The sequence below is a fragment of the Papilio machaon genome, chromosome 10 (genome assembly GCF_912999745.1).
Source record: "Papilio machaon chromosome 10, ilPapMach1.1, whole genome shotgun sequence".
Lineage (NCBI taxonomy): Eukaryota > Metazoa > Arthropoda > Insecta > Lepidoptera > Papilionidae > Papilio > Papilio machaon.
In genome coordinates, this window is record NC_059995.1 from 8,702,964 (window position 1) to 8,725,085 (window position 22,122).

At 48.8% G+C, this 22,122-nt stretch overlaps 2 protein-coding genes across 2 annotated transcripts; one reads left to right on the plus strand and one right to left on the minus strand.

The window, feature by feature from the left end:
* Positions 1–648: 648 nt before the first annotated feature.
* LOC106721369 (tuberin) lies at positions 649–14,585 on the minus strand. Its single transcript, XM_045679840.1, has 37 exons — positions 14,314–14,585; positions 14,089–14,225; positions 12,269–12,526; positions 11,762–11,898; positions 11,462–11,636; positions 11,165–11,380; positions 10,925–11,072; positions 10,370–10,848; positions 10,049–10,279; positions 9,755–9,964; positions 9,490–9,687; positions 9,247–9,397; positions 8,996–9,151; positions 8,718–8,914; positions 8,518–8,634; positions 8,065–8,219; positions 7,831–7,956; positions 7,580–7,700; positions 7,362–7,450; positions 6,946–7,047; positions 6,346–6,439; positions 6,106–6,249; positions 5,799–5,984; positions 5,533–5,618; positions 5,228–5,344; positions 4,831–4,999; positions 4,546–4,697; positions 4,200–4,468; positions 4,058–4,113; positions 3,826–3,986; positions 3,624–3,730; positions 3,426–3,541; positions 3,057–3,133; positions 2,845–2,980; positions 2,614–2,754; positions 2,350–2,526; positions 649–2,171 (listed from the first exon to the last, which is right to left on the minus strand). Exons 1-37 carry the CDS (start codon positions 14,384–14,386, stop codon positions 1,965–1,967), a joined length of 5,871 nt encoding a protein of 1,956 aa, XP_045535796.1. The 5' UTR covers positions 14,387–14,585; the 3' UTR covers positions 649–1,964.
* A 3,848-nt stretch (positions 14,586–18,433) lies between these two features.
* Positions 18,434–21,326, plus strand: LOC106721368 (glucose dehydrogenase [FAD, quinone]). Its single transcript, XM_014516290.2, has 3 exons — positions 18,434–18,630; positions 19,329–19,462; positions 19,547–21,326. Exons 1-3 carry the CDS (start codon positions 18,477–18,479, stop codon positions 21,050–21,052), a joined length of 1,794 nt encoding a protein of 597 aa, XP_014371776.2. The 5' UTR covers positions 18,434–18,476; the 3' UTR covers positions 21,053–21,326.
* The last annotated feature ends 796 nt before the right edge of the window (positions 21,327–22,122 follow it).

The window sequence follows — 22,122 nt, forward strand, 5'->3', positions numbered from 1 at the left end:
AATAGCCATCATTTATTTGATTACAAAATCTTTCGTCAGGAAATAAATTGCTACATAAAATATTTTAACAAGAAATGCGTTAACCGGCGGAGGGGGCGCAGGCCGGCCCCCCGGCACCGGGTGCACTTCACACGGTAAAAAATGAAATCGTAAGCCAGGGCTCGAGCGCGAGCACTAAATCAATACAAAACATTCAGTGACAATAAAACGATAATTCCTAAACATCGATTACTTCATCAACAGTGCAAAGTCGTAAGCTCAAAATTCCACGCCGGTCTCCGTTTCGTTGAATTCGTTTTTAAAGTTATATACCGTAAAGTGGAGCGTACACAGATTGCTTACATATCTAAGTGTGTGCCGCGGCGCGGGGCGGGGGCGGGGGCGGGGGCGGGGGCCACAAGCTACACCTATACTGTACTCATTAAAGGGAACGTGTAAATTTTCTTGCAGAATTAAAAAAAAAAACAGAATATGTTATACATACATACTTTTTTTTATAAATCACGTTAGCGCACACCGCAGACCGCACCGCACGCGGCACACCGCACCGCACGCGGCACACCGCACCGCACGCGGCACACCGCACCGCACGCGGCACACCGCACCGCACGCGGCACACCGCACCGCGCGCGGCACACCGCACACCGCACCGCCGCAAACGAGTGCGGTGAAGGCGGCGGCGGGCGGACAGTCAACGAATCAAAGCTTAGTACAAACTACATACGTAAAACAATTGTCGCGAAATACAACTTCTTATTTATGTTACTTTATTATCACATTCCACGAAAACATTGTCCAAGTATGAGCGAGTGCGGGGCGTGTCGTGCGGGGCGTGTCGTGCGGTGCGTGTCGTGTGGGGCGTGTCGTGTGGGGCGTGTCGTGCGGGGCGTGTCGTGCGGGGCGTGTCGTGTGGGGCGTGTTGCGCTCGCCGGCAGACCTGCAGACAACACATATTGTCGTCTCTTTCATTCTCTTTGACACAACAGAGATAACAATATGTATTAAAACAAGTGTCACTTCAGTGGGAACACTCACAGTTACATTTAGCTGAAGACGTAACAGTGGAAGGGGCGAGGGGGCGAGGGGGCGAGGGGGCGAGAGCTTTCCCCCGTCGTGTTGGGAGATAATATTCTCAGGTTCGTTTTATCGTAATAAAACTAAATGAGAAATATGAAATATTCATAATGGAGGAACTTAGCGATGCGCAGCTCAGTTAGTTAGTGAGCGCTCATTCGCACGGGCGCTTTTATAACTCGGCAACAAAACTCGCCCGGCGTTCAAAATGTAACATTATACAATAAAAAGGCGCCGCTGTATGTACAGATATTTGGAAATACATTTGTTCTATTTAAACGAATTTTTACGCGAATTACAAAGAGCCTTCGCGAATGTGAGATGAGTGTGGGAGAGGTCCACCGCCGCCTTTACAACTGAACCTTGGTAATGAACTATGAATTTAGCTGCCTCAATTTGGGACGATACTGAAGTGGGTGAACATGACGCCTGCGTCTGCGCAGGGACACAGGACAGGACAGGACACAGGACACAGGACACGCCTCCGCAACTCACATAACCACAGTTTCGTTAACGTTGAATACAATTTTATCAATGAAATGTATAATTAAGTTTTTACATTCACTAGATGCGTGTGATACAATGATACAGTAATACTTTGTTAGATCAGTTGCGAGCTCCGGGGACTGCGACTGCGACCTGACGAGACGTACACAGGTCGCAAAGCTTGTTGCAGTGGACGCGTGCGACTTCTCCTCCTATCGCTACTTTCTGTTCTCATTTACAATTGATTGAATCTGCCTCACTTTCTACATTATACTGAGATATTATTTTCACGTATTGAGCGCCTGCGACCGTGTCAGTGGTGTCAGAGATGTCAGAGATGAGCTATGGAGCGCGGCTGCGGTACATGTGTACCGTGTCCGGCTCGAGGGACCGGCACGCGGGGGCTACGTGTAGTCGTTGAAGTCGTCGGCGGCGGCGCGGCGCTGTCGCTCGGGGGCCGCGGCGTAGGGCGCCGGGGCGGAGGCCGCGGCCGCCAGTCTCTCCGCCTCCAGCCGCCGCCGCAGCCGCTTGATGAGGCGCAGCCGCTCCAGCGAGTTGGAGGCGAACGGCGCCGCGCCCATCTTGAGCGACTGAGAGATCAGCGAGGCGAGCTGCACACGTACAAACAAACATTGAGGATGTACAAAACGGTAAAATGTATCGCGACTCGCGGTCGTTGCGAATGGTGATAAGTAAAAATCGCATTGCGACCATCGGTCCGAGGCTCATATTTTGTATTTTAATACGTCGATGTCGTTGTATGAATGAAAGAAAAGAAATGTGACCGACCGCGCAGTGCACGGCGAGCTGACGCGCCAGCAGCGCCACGTTGGCGTCGGAGACGGCGTGCGCGTCCATGTGCGCGAGGAACTTGGTGCGCAGCCGCTCGTCCTTCGTCTTGACGAAGACGCGGTTCATGCCGTGCTCCATGGGCTCCACCACTACGATGCAGAAGTTCAGCTGCCCCTGCACACGACGCACACAAGTATTTTCACTAAATTGTCCACATTCAGTAGAAGATTGCTAGCGAGAGCGAGATGATGCGGCGGTGACCTTGATGGTGAGTATGTTGAAGTCTGCGCCGGAGTGGTTGTACACGATGGAGACGTAGTCGTTGCCGATATACTTGCGCTTCTCGTTGCAGGAGGGATCCTTGGCGCACGAGGGCATCGCCGTCGCCACGTGGAACAGCACCTGCGCGAGCACACACACACCAGACAATATACACGGTAGGGCGGAAGGGCGGAAGGTCGGGAGGGCGATAGGGCGAGGTGGGGGGCGGACCTGCATGATGTCGTCGTGCCAGACGTAGGCGTAGCGGCCGTCCTTGCCGCCCTTCTCCAGGTTGAGGAAGAGCGTGGGCTCGTCGCTGCCCTCGAGCGGCACCAGCGTGCCCAGCTGGCGCAGGAACTCCGCGTACCTGCAGCACACGCGCACGTTACCCGGCTGCTGCACTCTGCCCGCCCCCAGCCGGCACCCTGCACACCCCCCCTCACCTCACGCTGCCGTACTCGTTCCTGAGGATGGCCACCTCGTTGTCCTGCTGGCCTGGCCCCACGTACAGCACACCGATCTGCAATACGACCTTCCTTGATACAACAAGTTCACATGATCTCAATAATACAATTATATACACTCTGATGATATCGATACAATTTTATATCAAGTTTATTGTCTTCCGCATGATAGAGATGTATGGAGGAGTAATACATACTGTGCCGACCCTCCATAGGGATAAGGGCAGGTTGATGATGATGTCTTCCGCATGATATAAATTGATGCAAGGACAAATTGTGAAACATGACATGGGACAGGAGAGAGGGGCGGGGCGGGGCGGGGCGGGGCGGGGAAGTAGTGGTACTGACTTTGTAGGTCTCCAGCGGCGGCACCAGGTCGAGGTTCTTGATGGTGCGCTCGTGCTGCACGCCCACCACCTTCAGCGGCCGCTCCGTCAGCGGGTTGAGCGCGGCCACCGCCTCGCCTGCAACACGCACGCACTCGCTGCATCATACTGCACGCACTGCACGCTGCACAGCATCACTGCACGGGGGGGGGGCACTCACCGGGCACGGGCGGCGAGATGGGGTGCGTGCTCATGTTGTGGTAGAGCTGCAGGAAGACGAAGGAGGGAGCCACGCCGCCGCTGGTGGTGCGCTGCCAGCCCGCCTCGCTGCGCACACGCAGAGACAAGCGTTAATACATTCCTACGCCTAGTCAACAGAATCCGATTATATATAGTAGAAATATTTAAAGAGGAATGTAGACCGGTGCCGGCGCGTGGGGCTCATGACGGAGATGGTGTTGGAGCGCTTGGAGCGCGAGAGCGGCGGCAGGTCGTCCCGCTCGAGGGCGCCGGCGACGCAGGCTGCCAGCGCGGCGCCCAGCTTGCGCCCGCGCCCCTCCGGCACCGTGCCGTCGCTCGCCGTCTGCACACACGGGACAGAGTCAACACAACATCGCACCACAACCGCTACCTTGCGCCGTTGCCATGCCGTACCTTCTGCAGCTGGTGGTGCGCGCCGACCTCGCCGCCCTCGCCGCCGCCCTCCGTGCCTGCGCACCACACAATAATTATACATATTGTAAAGAAAACAATTCCAAAAGTGCCGAATTGTCGCCGGCACGAGCCTCACACCCACCCGGGTCCGAGTTCAAGGTCATGAGGTGCGGGTAGGCGGCGTGCGCGTGCGGTTCAGTGTCGACGTGCTGCGGGGCCTGCGCGTGCTGCGGGGGCTGCGGGGGCTGCGCGTGCTGCGCGTGCTGCGGGGGCTGCGGGGCCTGCACAGGGTGCGGGGGCTGCGCGAGGGGCGAGGTGCCGGAGATCTCCTCGGGTATGGCCTCACAGGACACGCGCATGTCGCTCTTCTTCGCCGCTTTCTTGGTCGCGTGTAAAGTCATCGCCGCAGTTCTGACAAAATATTTTCGGATGTTAATTAAAACAGCTGTGAATGAAGTAAGTATATATATTATGCAATGTGTATTTACGTTGGTTCGCAGCGCGGCAACACTATCATGTGGTTGGCGTCGTCGGCGTCGGCGTCGGGGCCGAGCTCGTCCTCGTCTCGCACGCTCAGCTTCCACGAGGAGGACATCTCTGGAGATGAGTTGGAGCGCCGCACGGGGTGCCGCGACTTGCTCTGCCGCGACGCAATCTCACATTCACGCACATTACATAAAAATTTATATATTTTATAACATTAATTATAAAATAATTGCCTTCGATGTCGTTCGAGGGCATAATAAACGTATAGAGGTATAGGAGAGGGTTACCTCCGGCAGGACCAGCAGCAGGTCGTCGTCGTCAGTGGTGCTGGAGGAGCTCTGGCGCTGCGGCGAGCCGGGGATGTTGATGGGCTGCGTGCTCATGCTGCACACAGGCACACCTCTTACATCACTTGTCACACTGACAACTCCAACGATCACATCAAACACACGGTATACACAATAATATATTCACTAATGAATCTCTTGCGCATATTTTTGAGTTGTTTCTCTCTTCCCTTTTACTTTCTTACAACTCGTGTCGATTACTTGTTACATATGTAAGTGATTGCTTGCAGAGGCAGAGATACACGAGAAATAACCCATTTTGAACTAAAAGAAAACTGTAGAAGTAATAACATAAAGAGTTGAAATTGCGGGTAGTGCGGGTAGTGGGGGAGCGTACCGCGCGGGCTGCGGGCCGAGCGGCGCGGCTGGCGGCGCGGCTGGCGGGGCGGAGAGCGGGGTGGAGAGTGGTGCGGCGAGCGGGGCGCGCCTCTCACTCGTCACCACCGAGTCCGAGCTGTTGTCAAACACGTACAGGTTACACTTCACATACACAAACGACAATTTTGTTAACGTTGCGTCACAAATATGCGAAAAATATTCAAATTTTGTTCCAGATTATTTTTTTTACTGTGCAAAGAAAATTAAAGGTAAAGACACATTATACATTTCTTAATATGACAGGAGTAGAGAAGTAAGACAGACCTGGATTTGTGCAGGTCTGCGGCGGCGGTGGCGGGGGCGGGGGCGGCGGGGCGCGGCTCCCCGCGCGCGCGCGACTCCGCCCCAACCTGAGCACGCGCACAATGCGATGTTAACTATATGTCTCCTATGTTCACATACATTTGAACAAGCAGTTCATGGACCGAAATAAATTAATATCTTCAAATGGAGAGACTCAATACGGGTGAAATGTGCGTTACAATAATGTTAAAGCTCACATGATAACATCGAATTATATCTTAGGTTCTATATGTAAAGTGATATACAAAGAGAGTGACCGTGGGAGCGTGGCTGTTGTCGTGCGGGGCGTGTGGGGCGTGTGGGGCGTGTGGGGCGTGGTCGAGCAGGTCGTCGAGCGGTCCGGCGGCGGCGGGAGGCGAGAGCAGCGCCAGCACGTCCTGCAGCGGCCACTCCTGCAGCTGCGACCAGCTCATCTGCCGGCACACACATTTCGATACCTCAATTTATCTCCTTTACCTTTTATAACGAAACCGTACGGCTTTCTCCTCATCTTTTCCGCGCATAAATATAGACGTAATGTTTGCGAGTGCGCACCTGGTTCTGCAGACGCAGCAGCCAGGAGACGTCGCCGGTGGGGGAGCGCACGTGCAGCTCGGCCCAGCCGCCGCACCAGCAGGGACACGCGCCCGCAGCCGCCAGCTCGCCCGCGCGCGACCCCCACTCGCCCGTCTCCCGCTCCTGACACACACACACACACACACACACACACCGCGTTAGCCCTCATCGCCACCTCTCCCTCCTCCTCCTCTCCCCTCCCCCGGCTCCACTTCTTACCATTTCCTTTGATGTCTTTTCGAATCGCTGCGAAAACTGATTCAGTGCGTCCAAGATTGAATCGCTCGACTTGTTGTTTTCCGCAGAGTTTTGTCTGAAATTAATTTGCACAAATAAAGTAACCGATATGAGATATACTAGCTCGAGTCAAAAAAATACGTAGAGAATCTAAAAAAAATATTTCATGCTTAAATAAAAACATACAAATTTACATTAAATAACATATAACTTACTTTTTCCAACTAAAGCACATGTAAATGTGAACAAACCAAGTGAAAAAGATCTAAGTACAGAAGCTTCCTATTTCTCGTTCCGACACAATAACTGCAGTGCAAATTCACTTCTAAATATTGTAGATATCGTGCTATGTTAGAATGTAGCTGTGGCTGTTCTCTGCCGAAACTTTCATACAAAATAATTTTTTAATTTAGTACTAATACTAGTACTAGAGACTAAGTAATAGAGAGGAGAAACGACAAGTATTTGAGTGTACCAATGTTTCGTCAGAGGAAAAATAATTAGCGATGCTAGTCAGGCGGGCACATGAATGGTGGGTGGTAGTGGGGGGTGAGGGGGGTGAGGGGGGCGTGGCGGGCGGACCTGGAGGCGGGCGCGCTGGGCGGCTGCAGCGCCTCCGACATGGAGAGCGAGGAGCACGAGGTCTCGGTGGAGCGGCTGTGCTGCAGCGAGTGCTTGCTGTAGCTGCACATCGCACCGCCACGTCACAACTCACAGTCTCTCGTTAGTGTAACCCTTATCCTAACATATTCAATATTGGCCTCGTCCTCTCTAAGCGAATGTTCGTTTCCAAAAGTTAATCCAACTCGAGGGACCATTCTCAACAAGACAGAGAGCTTAGAGCGTGCTTTAACATTTTTGGATCCTGTGAGTAAAAGCCAATGTAGAAAAGCTCTCAAACGGAGTCGCGTCGACTGCATCATGCATACAATTTTAGGGTAAGATTAACTTTTAAGACCATTGCAAATAGTTAACATTATCATAAAGTATTGACTCACCGTTTGACTTCAGGCGGATGGTTGTTGTGCACGTTGAGATGGTTGTTGGAGGAGGTCTGGCTGTGGTCAGAGTTGTCGTTCACTTGTACCTGCAGCGAACACAGATCATACTGTAACTAAGTGATTACATACGATCCAAACGTGAAAAACAAATTTTCGGCAATGACATTTAACTTTGAAAACACTATAAAATCGAGACAGCAATGTGTGGTCAGTACCTGTAGCGTGTGTGACGTGTGTGACGTGTGTGACGTGGGGTGCACGTTGGACGTGTCGAGGTCTGCGGGGTGAGGCGGGCTGGGCGCGCTGTCCGCCTGCTGGCGACACAGCAGCGCACACCTGCACGTGCAACACTACATTATATACATCTTATGTTTATCTTGTATTCTAACAGAGTCAACAATGAATAGATTATAACGAGTATTATGAGGGACTAATAAAAATAATATGTAAAACTTGTAAAGAGGACCTCTCGCAGAGTCCCTGCTTGATGGAGTTCTGCAAGCAGCCGGAGGTGGTGATGGTGATGAGCTTGTGGCCCACCAGCCACGTGGTCGACTGGCCGCCGCTGAACAGGAACTCGGCCATGTCGCTCCTTGCACACAATAATATCGGGTTACACTCGGCGTATGACTCTCGTGGGGTGTGGGCGTGTCGGGGGTGTGGTGTGGGTGTGGCGGGGCGGGGTGGGGGCGGGGCGTACCTCTGCGGCTTGACGGCGCAGGGGGTGAAGGTGTAGCGCGCCAGCAGGTCGATGCAGGTCTCTGTGAGCTCGACGTGGAAGGCGGCGGGCGCTGCGGGCGCGGGGCCGGGTGCGCGCGAGCCCGCCAGCGGAGCGCGCGACACCGCCTTCGAACCCTGAACACGAGCCATGCTGCACTACCGTTAACCCGCGAGCCATGCGGCACTCTGTGACGTGGGCACTCTGTGACGTGCGGCACTCTGTGACGTGTGTGACGCTAAGAGCGAGAGATCGGCTGCAACTCGACATCTTCGCAATAATATAATTTATTTGATTGAAACGTTGTGTTCTATGTGATATATATACATTTTTGTTGAGCTACAAATACTGGGACTGCTCCGACAATGAATAGAATTAGGTTTATTATGGTAAGGTATGATAAGGTATGGCAGGGAGGCTGCGGCCGCGACTAACCAGACTGGAGCTACGCTGACGGTTAGAGGAATCCTCGTTGGCTGACGTCTGCTGGAAGTTGTTGGTCTTGTAGTGCAGCTGCTCCTCGAACGGCATAATTATATAATTGTGCAGGCCCTGCGCGAACATAAAGCGAACGCCATGAGATACATACAAATCGTTACGGCGGAAGGACGCGTAATATCGAGCTGTGGACTCACGTGAATGATGAACCTGACGAAGTTCCTGCGGTAGGAGAGGCGGCACTTGAGGAACCAGGCGGCGATGACGTGGTGCGCCAGCGACACCACGTAGTGGTTGTAGCGCGAGGGGTTGGTGTACGGCAGCAGGATGGCGAACACCGACATGTACTGGTCCTCCACGAAGGACGCGAACACGCGCGGCAGCCGGGTCAGCGCTGTGGACACGACCGGCGCTCTCAGGTGAAGGTGGCTGCTGGGGGGCGGGGCCGGGGGCGGGGCGGGGGCGGAGCACTCACTGGAGAGGAACTCGAGCATGGGGCTGGCGATGGCCTGCGTGTCGGAGATCTTGGAGAGGTCGAGCAGCACCTCGGGCAGCATCTTGGCCATCGTCTCGCGCGTCTCCAGCGTGAAGATCGTCAGCGCGTTGATGTAGGGCTGCGCCTGTCGGAGCACTGCGCACGCACCACGTTATAATATAAGAATACATCGGCACCAATCATATTCAGCAATTCAACGAACACCAGTCTAACAACAGTTATACAAGTACCCATCCCGTATCTGAGCAGGCAGCGGATGATCCTCTGTTGCGTGTGTGGCTCCAGGAAGCTGTGGTAGGAGGCGAGCGCGGCCAGCGCGGGCAGCGCCGTCGCGTGCAGCTCCGACTGCGACAGCTTCTGGCCGCCGCTCGCGCGCACGCCCTCCGCGAACGCCGGGCTGCGCTCCGACACCTGCCACAGCGGCACCGGCGGTCAGCACGACCACTGCGCGCGGCACGCCCACGCGCACGCGCACGCGCACTCACCATGGCGCACAGCGAGGAGGCGAGCAGGTCGAGGTCGTGCGCGCGCCGGCCGACGAGCAGCGCGCGCGCCTGCAGCAGGCCGGGCAGCGCGCGCAGCACGTGCGCCAGCACCGTCCACTCGCTCTCCTTGCTCAGCGCCGTCGTCAGCGCGCGCGCCGTGCGCCCCGCCGGGAACGCGCACGCGCCCTGCGACAATACCATACATTACCACGATCGTTCTGAATGTGGAGAGATGGCAGAGAGCGGAACGGACCGGCGGCAGATCCTTGGGCTGCAGCGGCTGCGGCTGCTGGCCGCGCACTGCGGGCGGCTCCGCCAGCAGGAAGGGCGAGCAGAGCGGCTGCAGACGCAGCGCGCCCGGGCCAGCCGCCGCCGCGCCCCACACCGCCGCGCCGCTCGCCTCGTAGCAGAATCCCACGCAATTGAACGCGTTCACGCGCAGACCGAACAGCATGTCGAAGATCTGGAAATTTACATTTCGGTTATAAATTACTGGCCACATATCGTGTCAAAAAACCAAAAGTCGACAAGACGTGCAGAGGGAGACCTTGAGTCTGATGTCGGGATGGTGCACGAAGAGCGCCGGGCGGCGGTAGTGGTGGTCGAGGTGGTCGAGCAGCACGAGCAGCGCGCGCGTGGCCAGCGCGCCGGGGCTGCGCAGCGCCTGCTCCTGCAACACCTCCAGCAGCCCGCCCGCAGCCAGCCGCAGGTCGCTCGTGTCCGCCTCCGCGGGGATGGGCACATCCGTCACATACATCTCGAACGGCCGGTTTAGGATCTGACGACGGAGACACGAGACGTACTCGCCGTGAAAACACTAGACATCTCAATCTAGAAGTAAGGATGGTGTCGTGCGAGTGGGAAGCACCTTTTCCAGCAGATCGATGAGGTCGGTGCAGGCGTCGGGGGCGCACATGCGCGCCAGCTCGGGCAGGGCGCGCGCGGCGGCCGCCCGCAGCGCGGCCTCGGCGTCGAGCGCGCAGGCGGCGGCCAGCGCGGTGCCGACGCGCTCGGCCAGCTCCTCGCCGTGCCCGCAGCGGTGCCGGCGGATGTAGGCGAGCAGCGCGGCCAGCGTGTGCAGGCGCACCTGCAGGCGCGGCTCGCAGCGCAGGTAGCGGTCGGCGAGGGCCAGCGCCGCGCCGGCCGCCTCGCCGCTCAGCTGCGCGGCTCGCGCGGTCACCACCTTCATGGCGGAGGCCTCGGGGCGGTCGTGGGCGCAGTGGTCGAGCAGGTCGAGCAGGTCGCCGGGCGGGCCGCGGTACTGCCCCGCCTCGTGCAGCGCCTCCAGCGACGAGATGAGGGCGTGCACGCGCGAGTGGATCAGCTCGTTGGGCGGATCCATTGCCTCTGCGCAACACGGTTACATTGAGAGTAGTGTGTGGGGGGGGGGGGGGGGGGGTCAGTGCGGGTAGTGGGCGCGTACTGTCGTGATGCAGCAGACGGCGCACGGTCTGCAGCAGCACGTGGGCGGCGGGGTCGTGCAGCTCGTGGGGCACGCGCGCCACCAGGCTCTGCAGCGCCACCACCACCTCGTACACCACCACGGCCGCCGCCTGCGCGCCGCTCAGCGCCTGCGCACGACCGCGACGCAAAGTCGCTTATTTAATAAGATATTAAAGTAGCCATCGTTCATTTAATAATTCTCAGTTTGTAAATTGCTCACTTTGAGGAAGGCGGGCAGCACGGCGAGGAAGGACACCTTGAGGTTGTGGACCTTCTTGGGTCCCCAGAGCGCCATGTTGATGTAGAAGACGGCGCCGCGCACGAGCCCCGCGTCCGCCGCGCCGCCGTCGCCGGTCTCTCCGCTGCCGCGCAGGATGTGCACCAGCTCCTGCAGCGCCGCGTGCCCGATGTCGGCGCCCACCACGCACCGCATCAGCTGCGCACCGGGACGAGAGCATTACGAGGCGTGCTGCGGGGTGGGGATGCGGGGTGGGGATGCGGGACGACGTGAGGTTACCTTCCAGCTGGTCTGGCAGTACTGGTCGAGGTTGACGGTGCGGCAGAGCGCGGCGACGAAGGCGGGCAGAGCGGAGCGCGGCAGCAGCGAGTAGGACAGCACGGCCTCCAGCAGCGAGAGACAGGCGTGCACCACGCCGCCCTCCGCCGGGTACACGCACAGGTAGCACGACTGGCTGCTCACACACATTCTACTAAATTATTTCTACCCAAGTGTTCAAAATTACTTCTTCATGCATTGAATCATAAATACTTTGCTACTCTCGATTAAAATAATATAAGCAATTTGTAGAGAACGCACTTGATGATTCCGTGTACGATCTCCTCATCTAAGTAGGTGGCGTTGAACTTGACCACGTTGATGATGAGCTGCAGGAACTCTATGATCTGCGCGGGCTGCTGCAGCTGCGCCAGCCACTCCAACAGGAATGCTCCGATCTATATGAATATGAAAAACATATTAAATAGAAGCTTTTCCTATGTTTCTTGAGTTCGACAGATGTCATATGTTTATTATAATTACAATGTCTATTATCCTGACAGACAGTATCCCTGTACACAGTCCAGGAACAATGCCGCTCGAGTCATTTAGCTTGAAGAACTCACAATGGAGTGGATAGATGTAGAGTAGATGCAACCTTATATCTTTCCTTAGATATCTTGATAATTAAAAATAATTTTAAATATCAAGTAAAATACTTGGCAAGATTTATTCTATTTTTTTAACATGAAAGTTTCTTCAAGTGGGAACAAGTACATATCGTCAGAGTTGTAATTTCAATACATTTAACAGTATATTTTGTTGTACCTGTTCCTCGAAGCAGTTGATGTTCTTGCCGCTGTTGGTGAGGGTGTGCAGCAGGCGGAAGCGCAGCGGCCCATCCTCGGGCGCGGCGGCGGCGTGCGTGACCCGCAAGAAGTGGAACAGCGTGGTGCGCATCACCAGCAGCTGCTCCTCCTGCCCCTCGGCCAGGCGTCGCAGTAAACACAGCGCCGCGTGCCGGCTCTCCACGTTGCTGTCCTCCAGTAGGTCTCGCGTACATGACCAAATTTTCTCAACACCACCCTACAGAAACACCAAATAGTCCTGGCTTCCAAGAATTCTCATTTATCATGAAGAAAAGAGCAATTGCTCATGAAAGTCCCGTGTAATGTTTTGTTAACCTGCGGTGTAATTTTATAAGTATTTTTCTGGTCGGTGTGTCTTGTAGCAGAGGAGAGAGATATAACAAGTTTGTTGGAATTTAATAAAGTGAAGTCCTCTTGAGCCTGGCCCACACCAAACACCGATGAGAGAAGTACCTTCAAAGTTGTAGACTTAAAACCTATTATCAACAATAAACATATAATATCTGTATGTTTGATGGAGATTTTTTTTTATTCCAAAATATTTCCAATAAAATAATTTACATGAATTTAGAATTGTCCATATTATAGAATACAGTCAAAACCGTTTATGGCGACATCGTTTAGAACAACATACCGGTTAAATTGACCAAAATCAAAGGTCCTGGCTGAATGTTATATACATATCTTTCCTATTAATACCTGTCACCGGTTGTTACAACTATCGGTTTTTACGACTCAATATGAGTAGTCCCTTCGATGTTGTTATAACAGATTTTGACTGTATATAATTAAAGTACCTTTATCAAACAATTTCTACAAAATAACATTTCAGATTAAAATATGAAATGGTGACAGTTCCCATGTATAGAATGTGATGTTTTATATTCCATGCCTACGTCATTTAGGTATTCATTTGAAATTAAATACAAAATAAAAATTGTGAAGGAGTAGAGAATGCAAAATATTTTTGTGATATTACAGATATATAATAAAGCTATTACAGTGGACTGCAGTAATCCCGCTCCTGTCTAATCCAGCGCTCATTGTAATCCAACATATAAATTTTCATGCTTTGTAAATCGATTGATCCATTAATTTTATTTGATTACTAAATACAATTGTTCATATATTTGTTTATATACAATTATTTCCTTATGTTGTTATTTTTAATAAATTTTTATTTCATTAATGAAACTAATTCAAACACTTCAGAGCATAATATATATAATCTAAATTAAATCTGTAATTTGTCATATTATAAGGTACTCTTGCATAGAATAATCCGGACTACATTGTCTTAAGTAGAACTCTATAATCTGACCAAAAAAAGTATGGATGAATCCATCTGATGATATGAAAGTGAATATGCATGAGAAAGGAGTGCATTTAGATATGTCAGCTGATAGAGACATATGGAAGAGTATTACATACTGTGCAGACACTCCGTACAGACAAGGACAGGTTGACAATGAAATAACTGTGTTAATTATGTGACTAAATGTTATGCCTGGTTCTCACAGAATACATTTAAAATTTCTGATATCTAGTATTTTGATAATGTTATAATTATTTACATATGTTATAGTCTTTTCATGTTGTCTTAAATTATTATCTTTTTTAATAGGAGAATGGTCATCACATCTATTTTAAATTGTACAAAGAAAATGTTATGTACAGTGATAACAACTGCACTACAAATTTAAGACGAAATACTTGTTAGCATTGCATCAGCAAGATGAGGGTAAGTGTGAGAGTTACACAGATATTCAGGTGTGTTACCTCCTGTATCCGTATCTGCAGGGCTTTTTCGCCGACTTCCCGGATGGCGCGCAGCCGGCGGCCCAGCGGCGTTTCGGGGGATAGCTCTCGCTCCAGCTCGGGCCCCACCAACAGCTCGTTACGCGCTGCTACCGGCGCTGTTTTACAATTGGTACTCCTTATTTAAATCTGCTACCCCTCTACTTATTGCATTCTATATGTATGCTAGTAATTGGTGATACGTACCCGTACCTCCCTTTTTAAAAAACACTTTCAATTTGTCCTGAAAGGACTTAGTGTCCCTGTCTCTGGAGCTCATAATGGGACACCGCTGATGCTCGCCACTTTTCTAATTTACACTACGGCTTACGGCTAGGTTTAGCGATTACCTATGTGTGTGAAATTGGAAATAAAAACACATATTTGTTAAAAATATTCTCACTACCGCTTTGCTATTCACCATTTGACAGGTCTTTCGCTCTCCGTACAGCTGACAGATAGGTTCGATACGATTGGATACTCGGGTACCAAAGAGCATATAAAAGATACGATACATAAAAAAGGATACGATGGAAAAATTCTAGCTCAATGGTCATCTTTGCAATTAGCAACTAGCAACATTGCTCACTGAAAAGCAGCGGACAAAGAAAGAAACCAAAGGAAATAAAAAACAGAAAGTGTTTTAGGCTAAATGAAATTGTAGAATTTAATGCGTAGTGGTGTCTCAATGTTGTTCTACGTGGAGTTTTTGTAAAGAAAAAGTAATCTACGATTTTTAAACTGTCTTGTTGATTCTTTTGTGTCGCAGTAGATGGAGCGCTAACTTATTTTGTTTTTTTTGTGCGTCTTGTTGGAAACTTGAGCTTCAACTCATATTGTTGTCTCGGTTTGTTCAAAGAGAATGTGAGGGTTGAGGAATACAAATGTTACAACAGTCGTATATATCGTTATTCGTACTTAAAAAAAAACATCAAATTATGTTTTTTTTCTTCATATAATAGGTATTGTATTGTCATCAACGGTGTGTTTTACTGATTTGTGATCTTATCGCAGGAAATGGGTGTAACATAAATTTAAGAGATTTGATCCAAATAATGGAATTTGAACAGATCAAGATAAATAAAATCTTATGAAAAGTATTTTATTTTTGTGCAATGTATCCGAGAATTGCATCCCCATCATATGAAATTTAAGATGGATGTTAACAACGAACCATCAGACCTTAATGTTTGTAGTATATAGATCGCGGGCGACAGCTAGTAACCTATATATGCAAATATTATATTTATATCCGTTCCATTATGATAGCCTAAGCTCTAGGCGAAGTTTAAAGTATAGAACTAGCAAGTTTTTTTTAAAGAAATTTAATGTTTCTGTTTTGTCTGTGTTTGTTTCCTAAATATAAATGAAAAAAACATTAAGTTTGTTAGTTTGTAGATATAGATTGGGAAGTGTATATGTTAGTATAGTATGAAGCTGGAGGCCGGTGTGAAAGTTGCAGGCTGTTATCCTGTGAGTTGGCAGGCCGCCAAGCCGCTTCTCTCGGTTTTCTTTCAACACCTGTGCGGTGAAATTTGCTCAGGCGATTCTCCATGTGTAGCCAAATATAGAAACGAAAAGGTTTTTAATAATATTCTTGCATTTCGTCTTTCTAAACTCTTAATCCTGTTTTTAATATTTAATGGCGTAAATTTGATTTTATATTAATAAATTAAAATATTAAAGCCGCAAACCAGAAACCAGCTGGTCTCCTCCAGACACCCGTGCTCCAACAAAGATCTGAAGTCCTTGCAGTGGATCTTTTCGGTCCCCTGCCTTAAGGAGCAGCGCCTTCTGTTCCACCACTGGGAAAACCCCAGCGTTTTTAACGTTCGCTCGCGAACTTCGCACACCTTTTGAGATGCACCATGATTTACGTGCAATCTTAGATAAGGAAAACTTTGTTCCTTCGGCCACTCCATATTTGCGTTCCTTCGTACGTACCTAACAGGATATTCGCGATCATGTTGAGAAAAAGCAAGATCAACGTAAGGAGATAGGTGATACTGCATGTCGTCCGGTACCTTCTTATAAACAGAATGATTTGGTCTTAGTCAAAACCCACGCACTGAGCAATGCCTCGAAAGGAACTACTCGCAAATTCATGCCTAAATGAGATGGCCCATATCGCGTTAAACGAGTTGGTCATAGGTAAATATCAAAGTACGGACCTGACCCCCTTTACTCAGACATCTGATAACAAGCATACTACACCCGTTATTCCAAAGAAAGGTAGAGGTAGGCCGCGTATTAAACAGCCGTCGACCCGGGACGTGTTACCAACTTGGAGGGGGAGCCTATAACGCAAAGGTCTTCAGAACGCGCCCTTAAGTGCCATCAGCGCGTCCTTCGGAATGCGCCTCAACCGGCGGTGATTGGTTCGTTCTCTCGGTGAAAATACTGTTTTGTCGACGCGTGTGCGCATAATATGTAAAGTATTGTATTTTTTAAGTTGATTACAAAATTACCTTTATAAACATTGTCAAACTAACCGTCGTTTTACTCTAAAACACCCCAACAAACCTGAACATTAAACAGTCGATTTGATAACCTTCTTTTTGAAGTCGACTAAAAAATGTTTTGACCGCGGTAGTTCAGTGAAATCTACATCGGCAGACATCGATTCCGAAATAACAATAATTGTACATAGGTACAATGTAGACATATTAAAGAAAGAAGAGAATTTTCTTACTTTCGAGTTTATTCATGTCATTATATTTTATTACTTTTTAGTGCATATTGCTTGATAAAGTTTTTTCCAAGTCGGTTTTCTTTTTTCTTCAATTTTTTTATGTTACTTAAATCTTACTAATACTATCAATGCGAATGGATGGATGGATGGATGTTTTTTTGAAGGTATCTCCGGAACGGCTCAACGGATATTGAAATTTGGCACAGATGTAGAACATAGTTTGGAAGAACACATAGGCTATTAAGTTTTTTATTTTAATTACGCGCGGACGGAGTACGGTATATTATGTTTTGTGCACCGATAAATTGGCTATCGAACGAATTACTTGATAACGTGTGGCGCAGAATTTTGAAAAAAAATGTAATCTCTCATTTTCATGAGCGTGTCGTGAGGCTTACGGTTTACACGGAGGGTTTGGGGGGAGGGAGGGCGACGACCCTCGTCCTGCCGGTTGTAAGTAAGGCCGCGGCCGCTACCTTCGTCAAAGAGCCGGAATTAAACGGTTTTATACGGCCTATACGTTACAGCGGAAATTACACAACCAGCACAGCGTCACAGTGTACACTCACACGAACACAGTTCACTATATTAAAAATATAAATTATATTTTATACTTTATTTATACTTATAAAGTTATACGAAAAACTTGGTTGTATCCTTCTCCGAAATTTTGTAATAGTTAATTATTTTACATTATAATGAATATCTAATCTATATATAGATTAGATCATAAAACAACGTTTAGGTTTGGATTTCACAGACTGGCCAATTTACATTCAACAGTTTATCTCTAAAAACATATTTTGATGGTAAGAAAGCCGTTTGTGGAAACGGCTCGTAACATAAGGCTCGTAACTTTAATTAAATATGTTACCAATAGTGCGGACTAGCTGGACATCATCGTAAATGCGGCATGCTACACACGGTTGCAGACTCGCATGTTATATTATCTCTGGAGTTTAGTACATGGTTCCTTCTAATGGTAAATCCCGCAACAACAATATTTTTTGGGTGCATGAATGGGCCGGGTCGACCTGTGAAATAACACGACCACACAGAAGACAGGCGTCAAGTGGAAGCAATTACGCGAACAGTCTGATGAGTGTGCGTGCCTAAGGCCTAATGTTAGTCCTATTTCTCTTCCCACCCTTTTCTTATAAGGAAAGGATGGGAAAGAGAAGTGGGTTTGGTGGAAGAGAAGAAATATCCTCTTTCTGTGCGTCCCCTTCTCCGTTGATTAAAGGTAGGCAACGCATCTCGTTCGCCACTTTAAGATATTAAAAAAAAATGATTTGCATATAAATAAAAGGAAAAGTATAATTATAACAAATAAAAGTGGTAAAACAAGATAATATACGATTATGTTAAATTAAATAATTGTACAAAACCAGTCTGCTTGTTCTGACAACTGATAATATGCATATTTATTTGCACAAGATACATACATAGTATGTTTTAATGAATAATTAGAAAGCTAACTTAGATTGTGTGTAATTTAGTAGTTCCCAATTCATAAAATATTACCTGTGTTGTGTTAGCCATGTATGTATATGTATGTATGTATGTATGTTTCATATCAGAATATTATATAAGTAATACTATTCACAACGAATGTATTACTTCATTGTAATTCACAACAACTATATCACTTGTGCTGTTCCGATTTGATGTGTTTGCGATGTGCAGGCTGGATGCGGGCGCGGAGTGCGGGGCGGAGCGGGGCGCGGGGCCGGCGGCGGTGCACGGCGCGGAGTACGTGCAGGGTCTACTGCAGATGTTCTCGGGCCTGCAGGTCGCCTCCTGCCTCTTCACGAACCAGGCCCACGTCCGCGGTTAGTATTCTTATGGTCTGCATGGGCTGCCAATGCACTGACCTCTAAATGCCACTGGACAGGCTTTAAGCCGTGGTATTTTGTGATTTGATTTTCACCATTTTGGAGCTCACAGTAACGGCTTTTGTTCGAAACTCGGAAAATTAAGGAATAACTCTGAATACCAGAGCAAGCAAGCTTGAAGGGCTGTAAGGCTTTGTAGCAAACATAATGGTACAATACAGTATGAGTCCGAAGAGCAGTATTTTCCGATACTGTTAGCGAGTAAAGATGCGAGTCTGTTCTCGATAGCGATCGGATACGTTGTCAGTGATATGGATGGAGGAGGATGGCCTCTTCTCGTATCGAATGATGTCGAACTTGATCCCTAGACACTTTTGATATGTCTTTATTTATATACTAGCTGACGTCCGCGACTCCGTCTTAAAAATCCGAATTAAAAAGAAAACTTTAATAAGCAGCCTATGTGTTCTTTCAGAATATGTTCTATATTTGTACCAAATTTCAACAAGATTTGTTGTGACTTTCTGGAGATACCTTCTAACAAACATCCATCCATCTATCCATCCATTCATCCAATCATTTGCCTTTATAATATTAGTAAGAGGAACAATTAAACAAATATAGTCGATGAACAAGCTAATAGTAGGAATTGAATATATGTTATATTACAATTAGTTTTGTGCTTGTATTTCCAGATGGCGACAGTTTCGACTTTATCATAGTGGGAGCTGGGAGTGGCGGAGCGGTGCTAGCGAACAGGCTCACGGAGCACAGCAGGGCCAAGGTATTGGTCGTGGACACCGGCGGCGACCCACCCATCGAGGCGGTGGCAAGTTGATGTGATTTACATCTAAATATACATATAATAAATAAATTAAAATTGCCGACGATATAAAAGATACCTATTTTACAGCTCCCTGGTTTATTTCAATACACGCCGCGAACAAGGTTAGACAAAAACTATACGTCAGAGTACGAGAGCGGGCGGCAGCAGTGCCACCGCAACCGCGTCGCTAACCTGACCAGCGGCAACGTGCTGGGCGGCGGCAGCAGCATCAACTATATGTACTACGTGCGCGGCAACCGGCAAGACTACGACGACTGGGCTGCGATCACAAATGACACCGGCTGGAGCTACAGAAGCGTGCTGCCTTACTTCAAAAAGTCAGAAAAACTACTGGATCCCGAAATATTGCACTCTCCATATGCCGCGTATCACGGCACCGATGGATACATAGGGGTGACGCGACAACACGACAACAGCACAGAAAAATATTTCGAGGCAGTAAAGGAGCTCGGCGAGGACGTCCTACTCGACATCAACGGTGAGCGGCAGGTGGGGTACACGCAGCAGCTGCTGACGGTGGCCGGTGGCGCGCGCCAGAGCACCGCCTGTACCTACCTCGCCGCTGCTCGGAGCAGACCGAATCTCTTCGTTTTGAAGTTCACTACCGTCACTAAAATAGTTTTCGATGACTTCAAGAATGCGGTCGGTGTAAATGCGGAGCTATCCAACGGCACCAAAGTGACCCTGCGAGCTAGAAAGGAGGTGCTGCTCTGCGCCGGCACCATCAACAGTCCCAAGCTGTTAATGCTGTCGGGAGTCGGGCCTAAGGAACATTTACACGAAATGGGGATTTCGGTGCGCGTCGACTTGCCGGTCGGATACAATTATCGCGATCACGTTCAAGCTTTATTGTTATTTAAAATGGAAAGATCGAACGCATCTCAGGCGGCGCCCCCACTCACTGAGTTCCCGCTGACCGGCTTCACGGGCTACGTCGCGCTGGGCGAGGGGCGATCTCGGCCGGACTATCAGGTCGTCAACTTAATCGTGCCCAACGATTCGACGGCCACACTTCACCTTTGCGCTTTTAACTTTTGGTTCGATTACGACATTTGTCAAAAGATTTTCGACGCCGCCAAAGGAAGATACACATTGCTCAGTTCCGTGAATCTGATCTACCCGAAGTCCCGCGGCAGGGTGTCGCTGCGCAGCGCCAATCCGCTCGAAGACGCCCGCGTCGACACCGGCATTCTGACCGACCCCGCGGACGTCGATAACTTGGTGCTTTACGTTCAAAATTTTTTACGTATTTTAAACACAAAGTATTTCCGGAGCGTAGACGCGGAGCTCGTCGATTTGGCTTGTGCCAAATGTAACAATTTGGAGTTTGCAAGTGCGGACTATTGGCGGTGTTACGTGCTGTGTTTGATGAGCACATATTTACACTTCGTGGGCACTTGCGCGATGGGTTCAGTTACGGACTCGCGGCTGCGCGTGCGCGGCGTTCAGCGGTTGCGCGTGGTGGATGCCAGCGTCATGCCCACCACTGTGGGCGGCAACACCAACGCGCCCGTCATGATGATCGCAGAGAGGGCGGCTGACATCATCAAGCGGGCACATTTCGGGGGATGAACAATCTCACGAACATCTCCATGTCCATCGATGTTATGATAACAGATGACATGAGTCTAATAAATTTTTTTCTGCACTTACAACTTGCATACTTGTATCCGTGTGTTTTGATTAAGGTACTTATATTAAAACTTGTTTCGCTCCAAAATTTCAGTAATAGATATGAAAATAATGGTGATTCTGTCAATACAGAACAGCGTCGTTCTGTGGCGGACTTCGCCATAAAATATATCGTGTATTCGGCTGTGTTTGTTTTTTTAGCCGACATACTCAAGAGAGCAATGTTTTTCGTATATAAGTTTATATGTATGTATGTTTATATATAACATATATGTAAGTTCCGTTGTAACCAACTCGAGTCTAAACAAGTAAACTGATTTTGATCACAATTTTTTCCACGTTTTAAAAACAAGCTATTATTATGTAACTAATAATTATTGAAAAAAATATTAAACTATTCGTTAAGATGATTTAACAGATTTAATATTAGTAGACGCCAGCAAAAATAACATCGCTTGCACGAATTGGCTTTTCTAATAACGAAAGGATGGGAAAGGCAACGCCAACGCATCCGTAATGTACGCGTAATGTACGCGGCAGCGGTCGCTTTGCTATTTCGGTGATTCAGGTGGCCGCTCGTGCTTTTTTGACCTTATTATATAAAAAAGAAAAATTCCCAAAAAGAAGAAAGAGCCCAAACTCAATAAGGTTGAGTCATTACAGCTCCATTATCAGATCAGCACGATTTCATAATAATATTGCATTCTCATGCGATGTATGCAAAAAATTTAGCTCAATCAGTAACCAGGAAGTGGTGGTGATGACAAACATCGGGACAGGTGAAACTAAATAAAAGTTTATAAGAAAAAGTACCGCTATGTATACTTGGTGTGTGGAAAACTTTTATCTATTTCTGTTTCATAAATAATATTCAATAAATGCCGTTTACGTTCATTAGAAGATATCAGTAGAGATACTAATATTAACACATTTATTATTCCTGCATTCCATTTGAATTGAATGCGCTTTCGTCCTTGAGACTAGAAAAAAAAATAGGCAAGTACTTACCG

Coding starts and splice junctions, on each gene's coding strand:
- LOC106721369 (XM_045679840.1), bottom strand. CDS start 14,386: ATGAGCTCCAGAGACAGGGACACTAAGTCCTTTCAGGACAAATTGAAA. Junction 8,915..8,995: donor CATGCTCGAGTTCCTCTCCA/GTGAGTGCTCCG, acceptor TCGTGTCCACAG/CGCTGACCCGGCTGCCGCGC. Junction 2,981..3,056: donor AACGAGTACGGCAGCGTGAG/GTGAGGGGGGGT, acceptor CGTGTGCTGCAG/GTACGCGGAGTTCCTGCGCC.
- LOC106721368 (XM_014516290.2), top strand. CDS start 18,477: ATGTGCAGGCTGGATGCGGGCGCGGAGTGCGGGGCGGAGCGGGGCGCG. Junction 18,631..19,328: donor GAACCAGGCCCACGTCCGCG/GTTAGTATTCTT, acceptor TTGTATTTCCAG/ATGGCGACAGTTTCGACTTT. Junction 19,463..19,546: donor ACCCACCCATCGAGGCGGTG/GCAAGTTGATGT, acceptor CCTATTTTACAG/CTCCCTGGTTTATTTCAATA.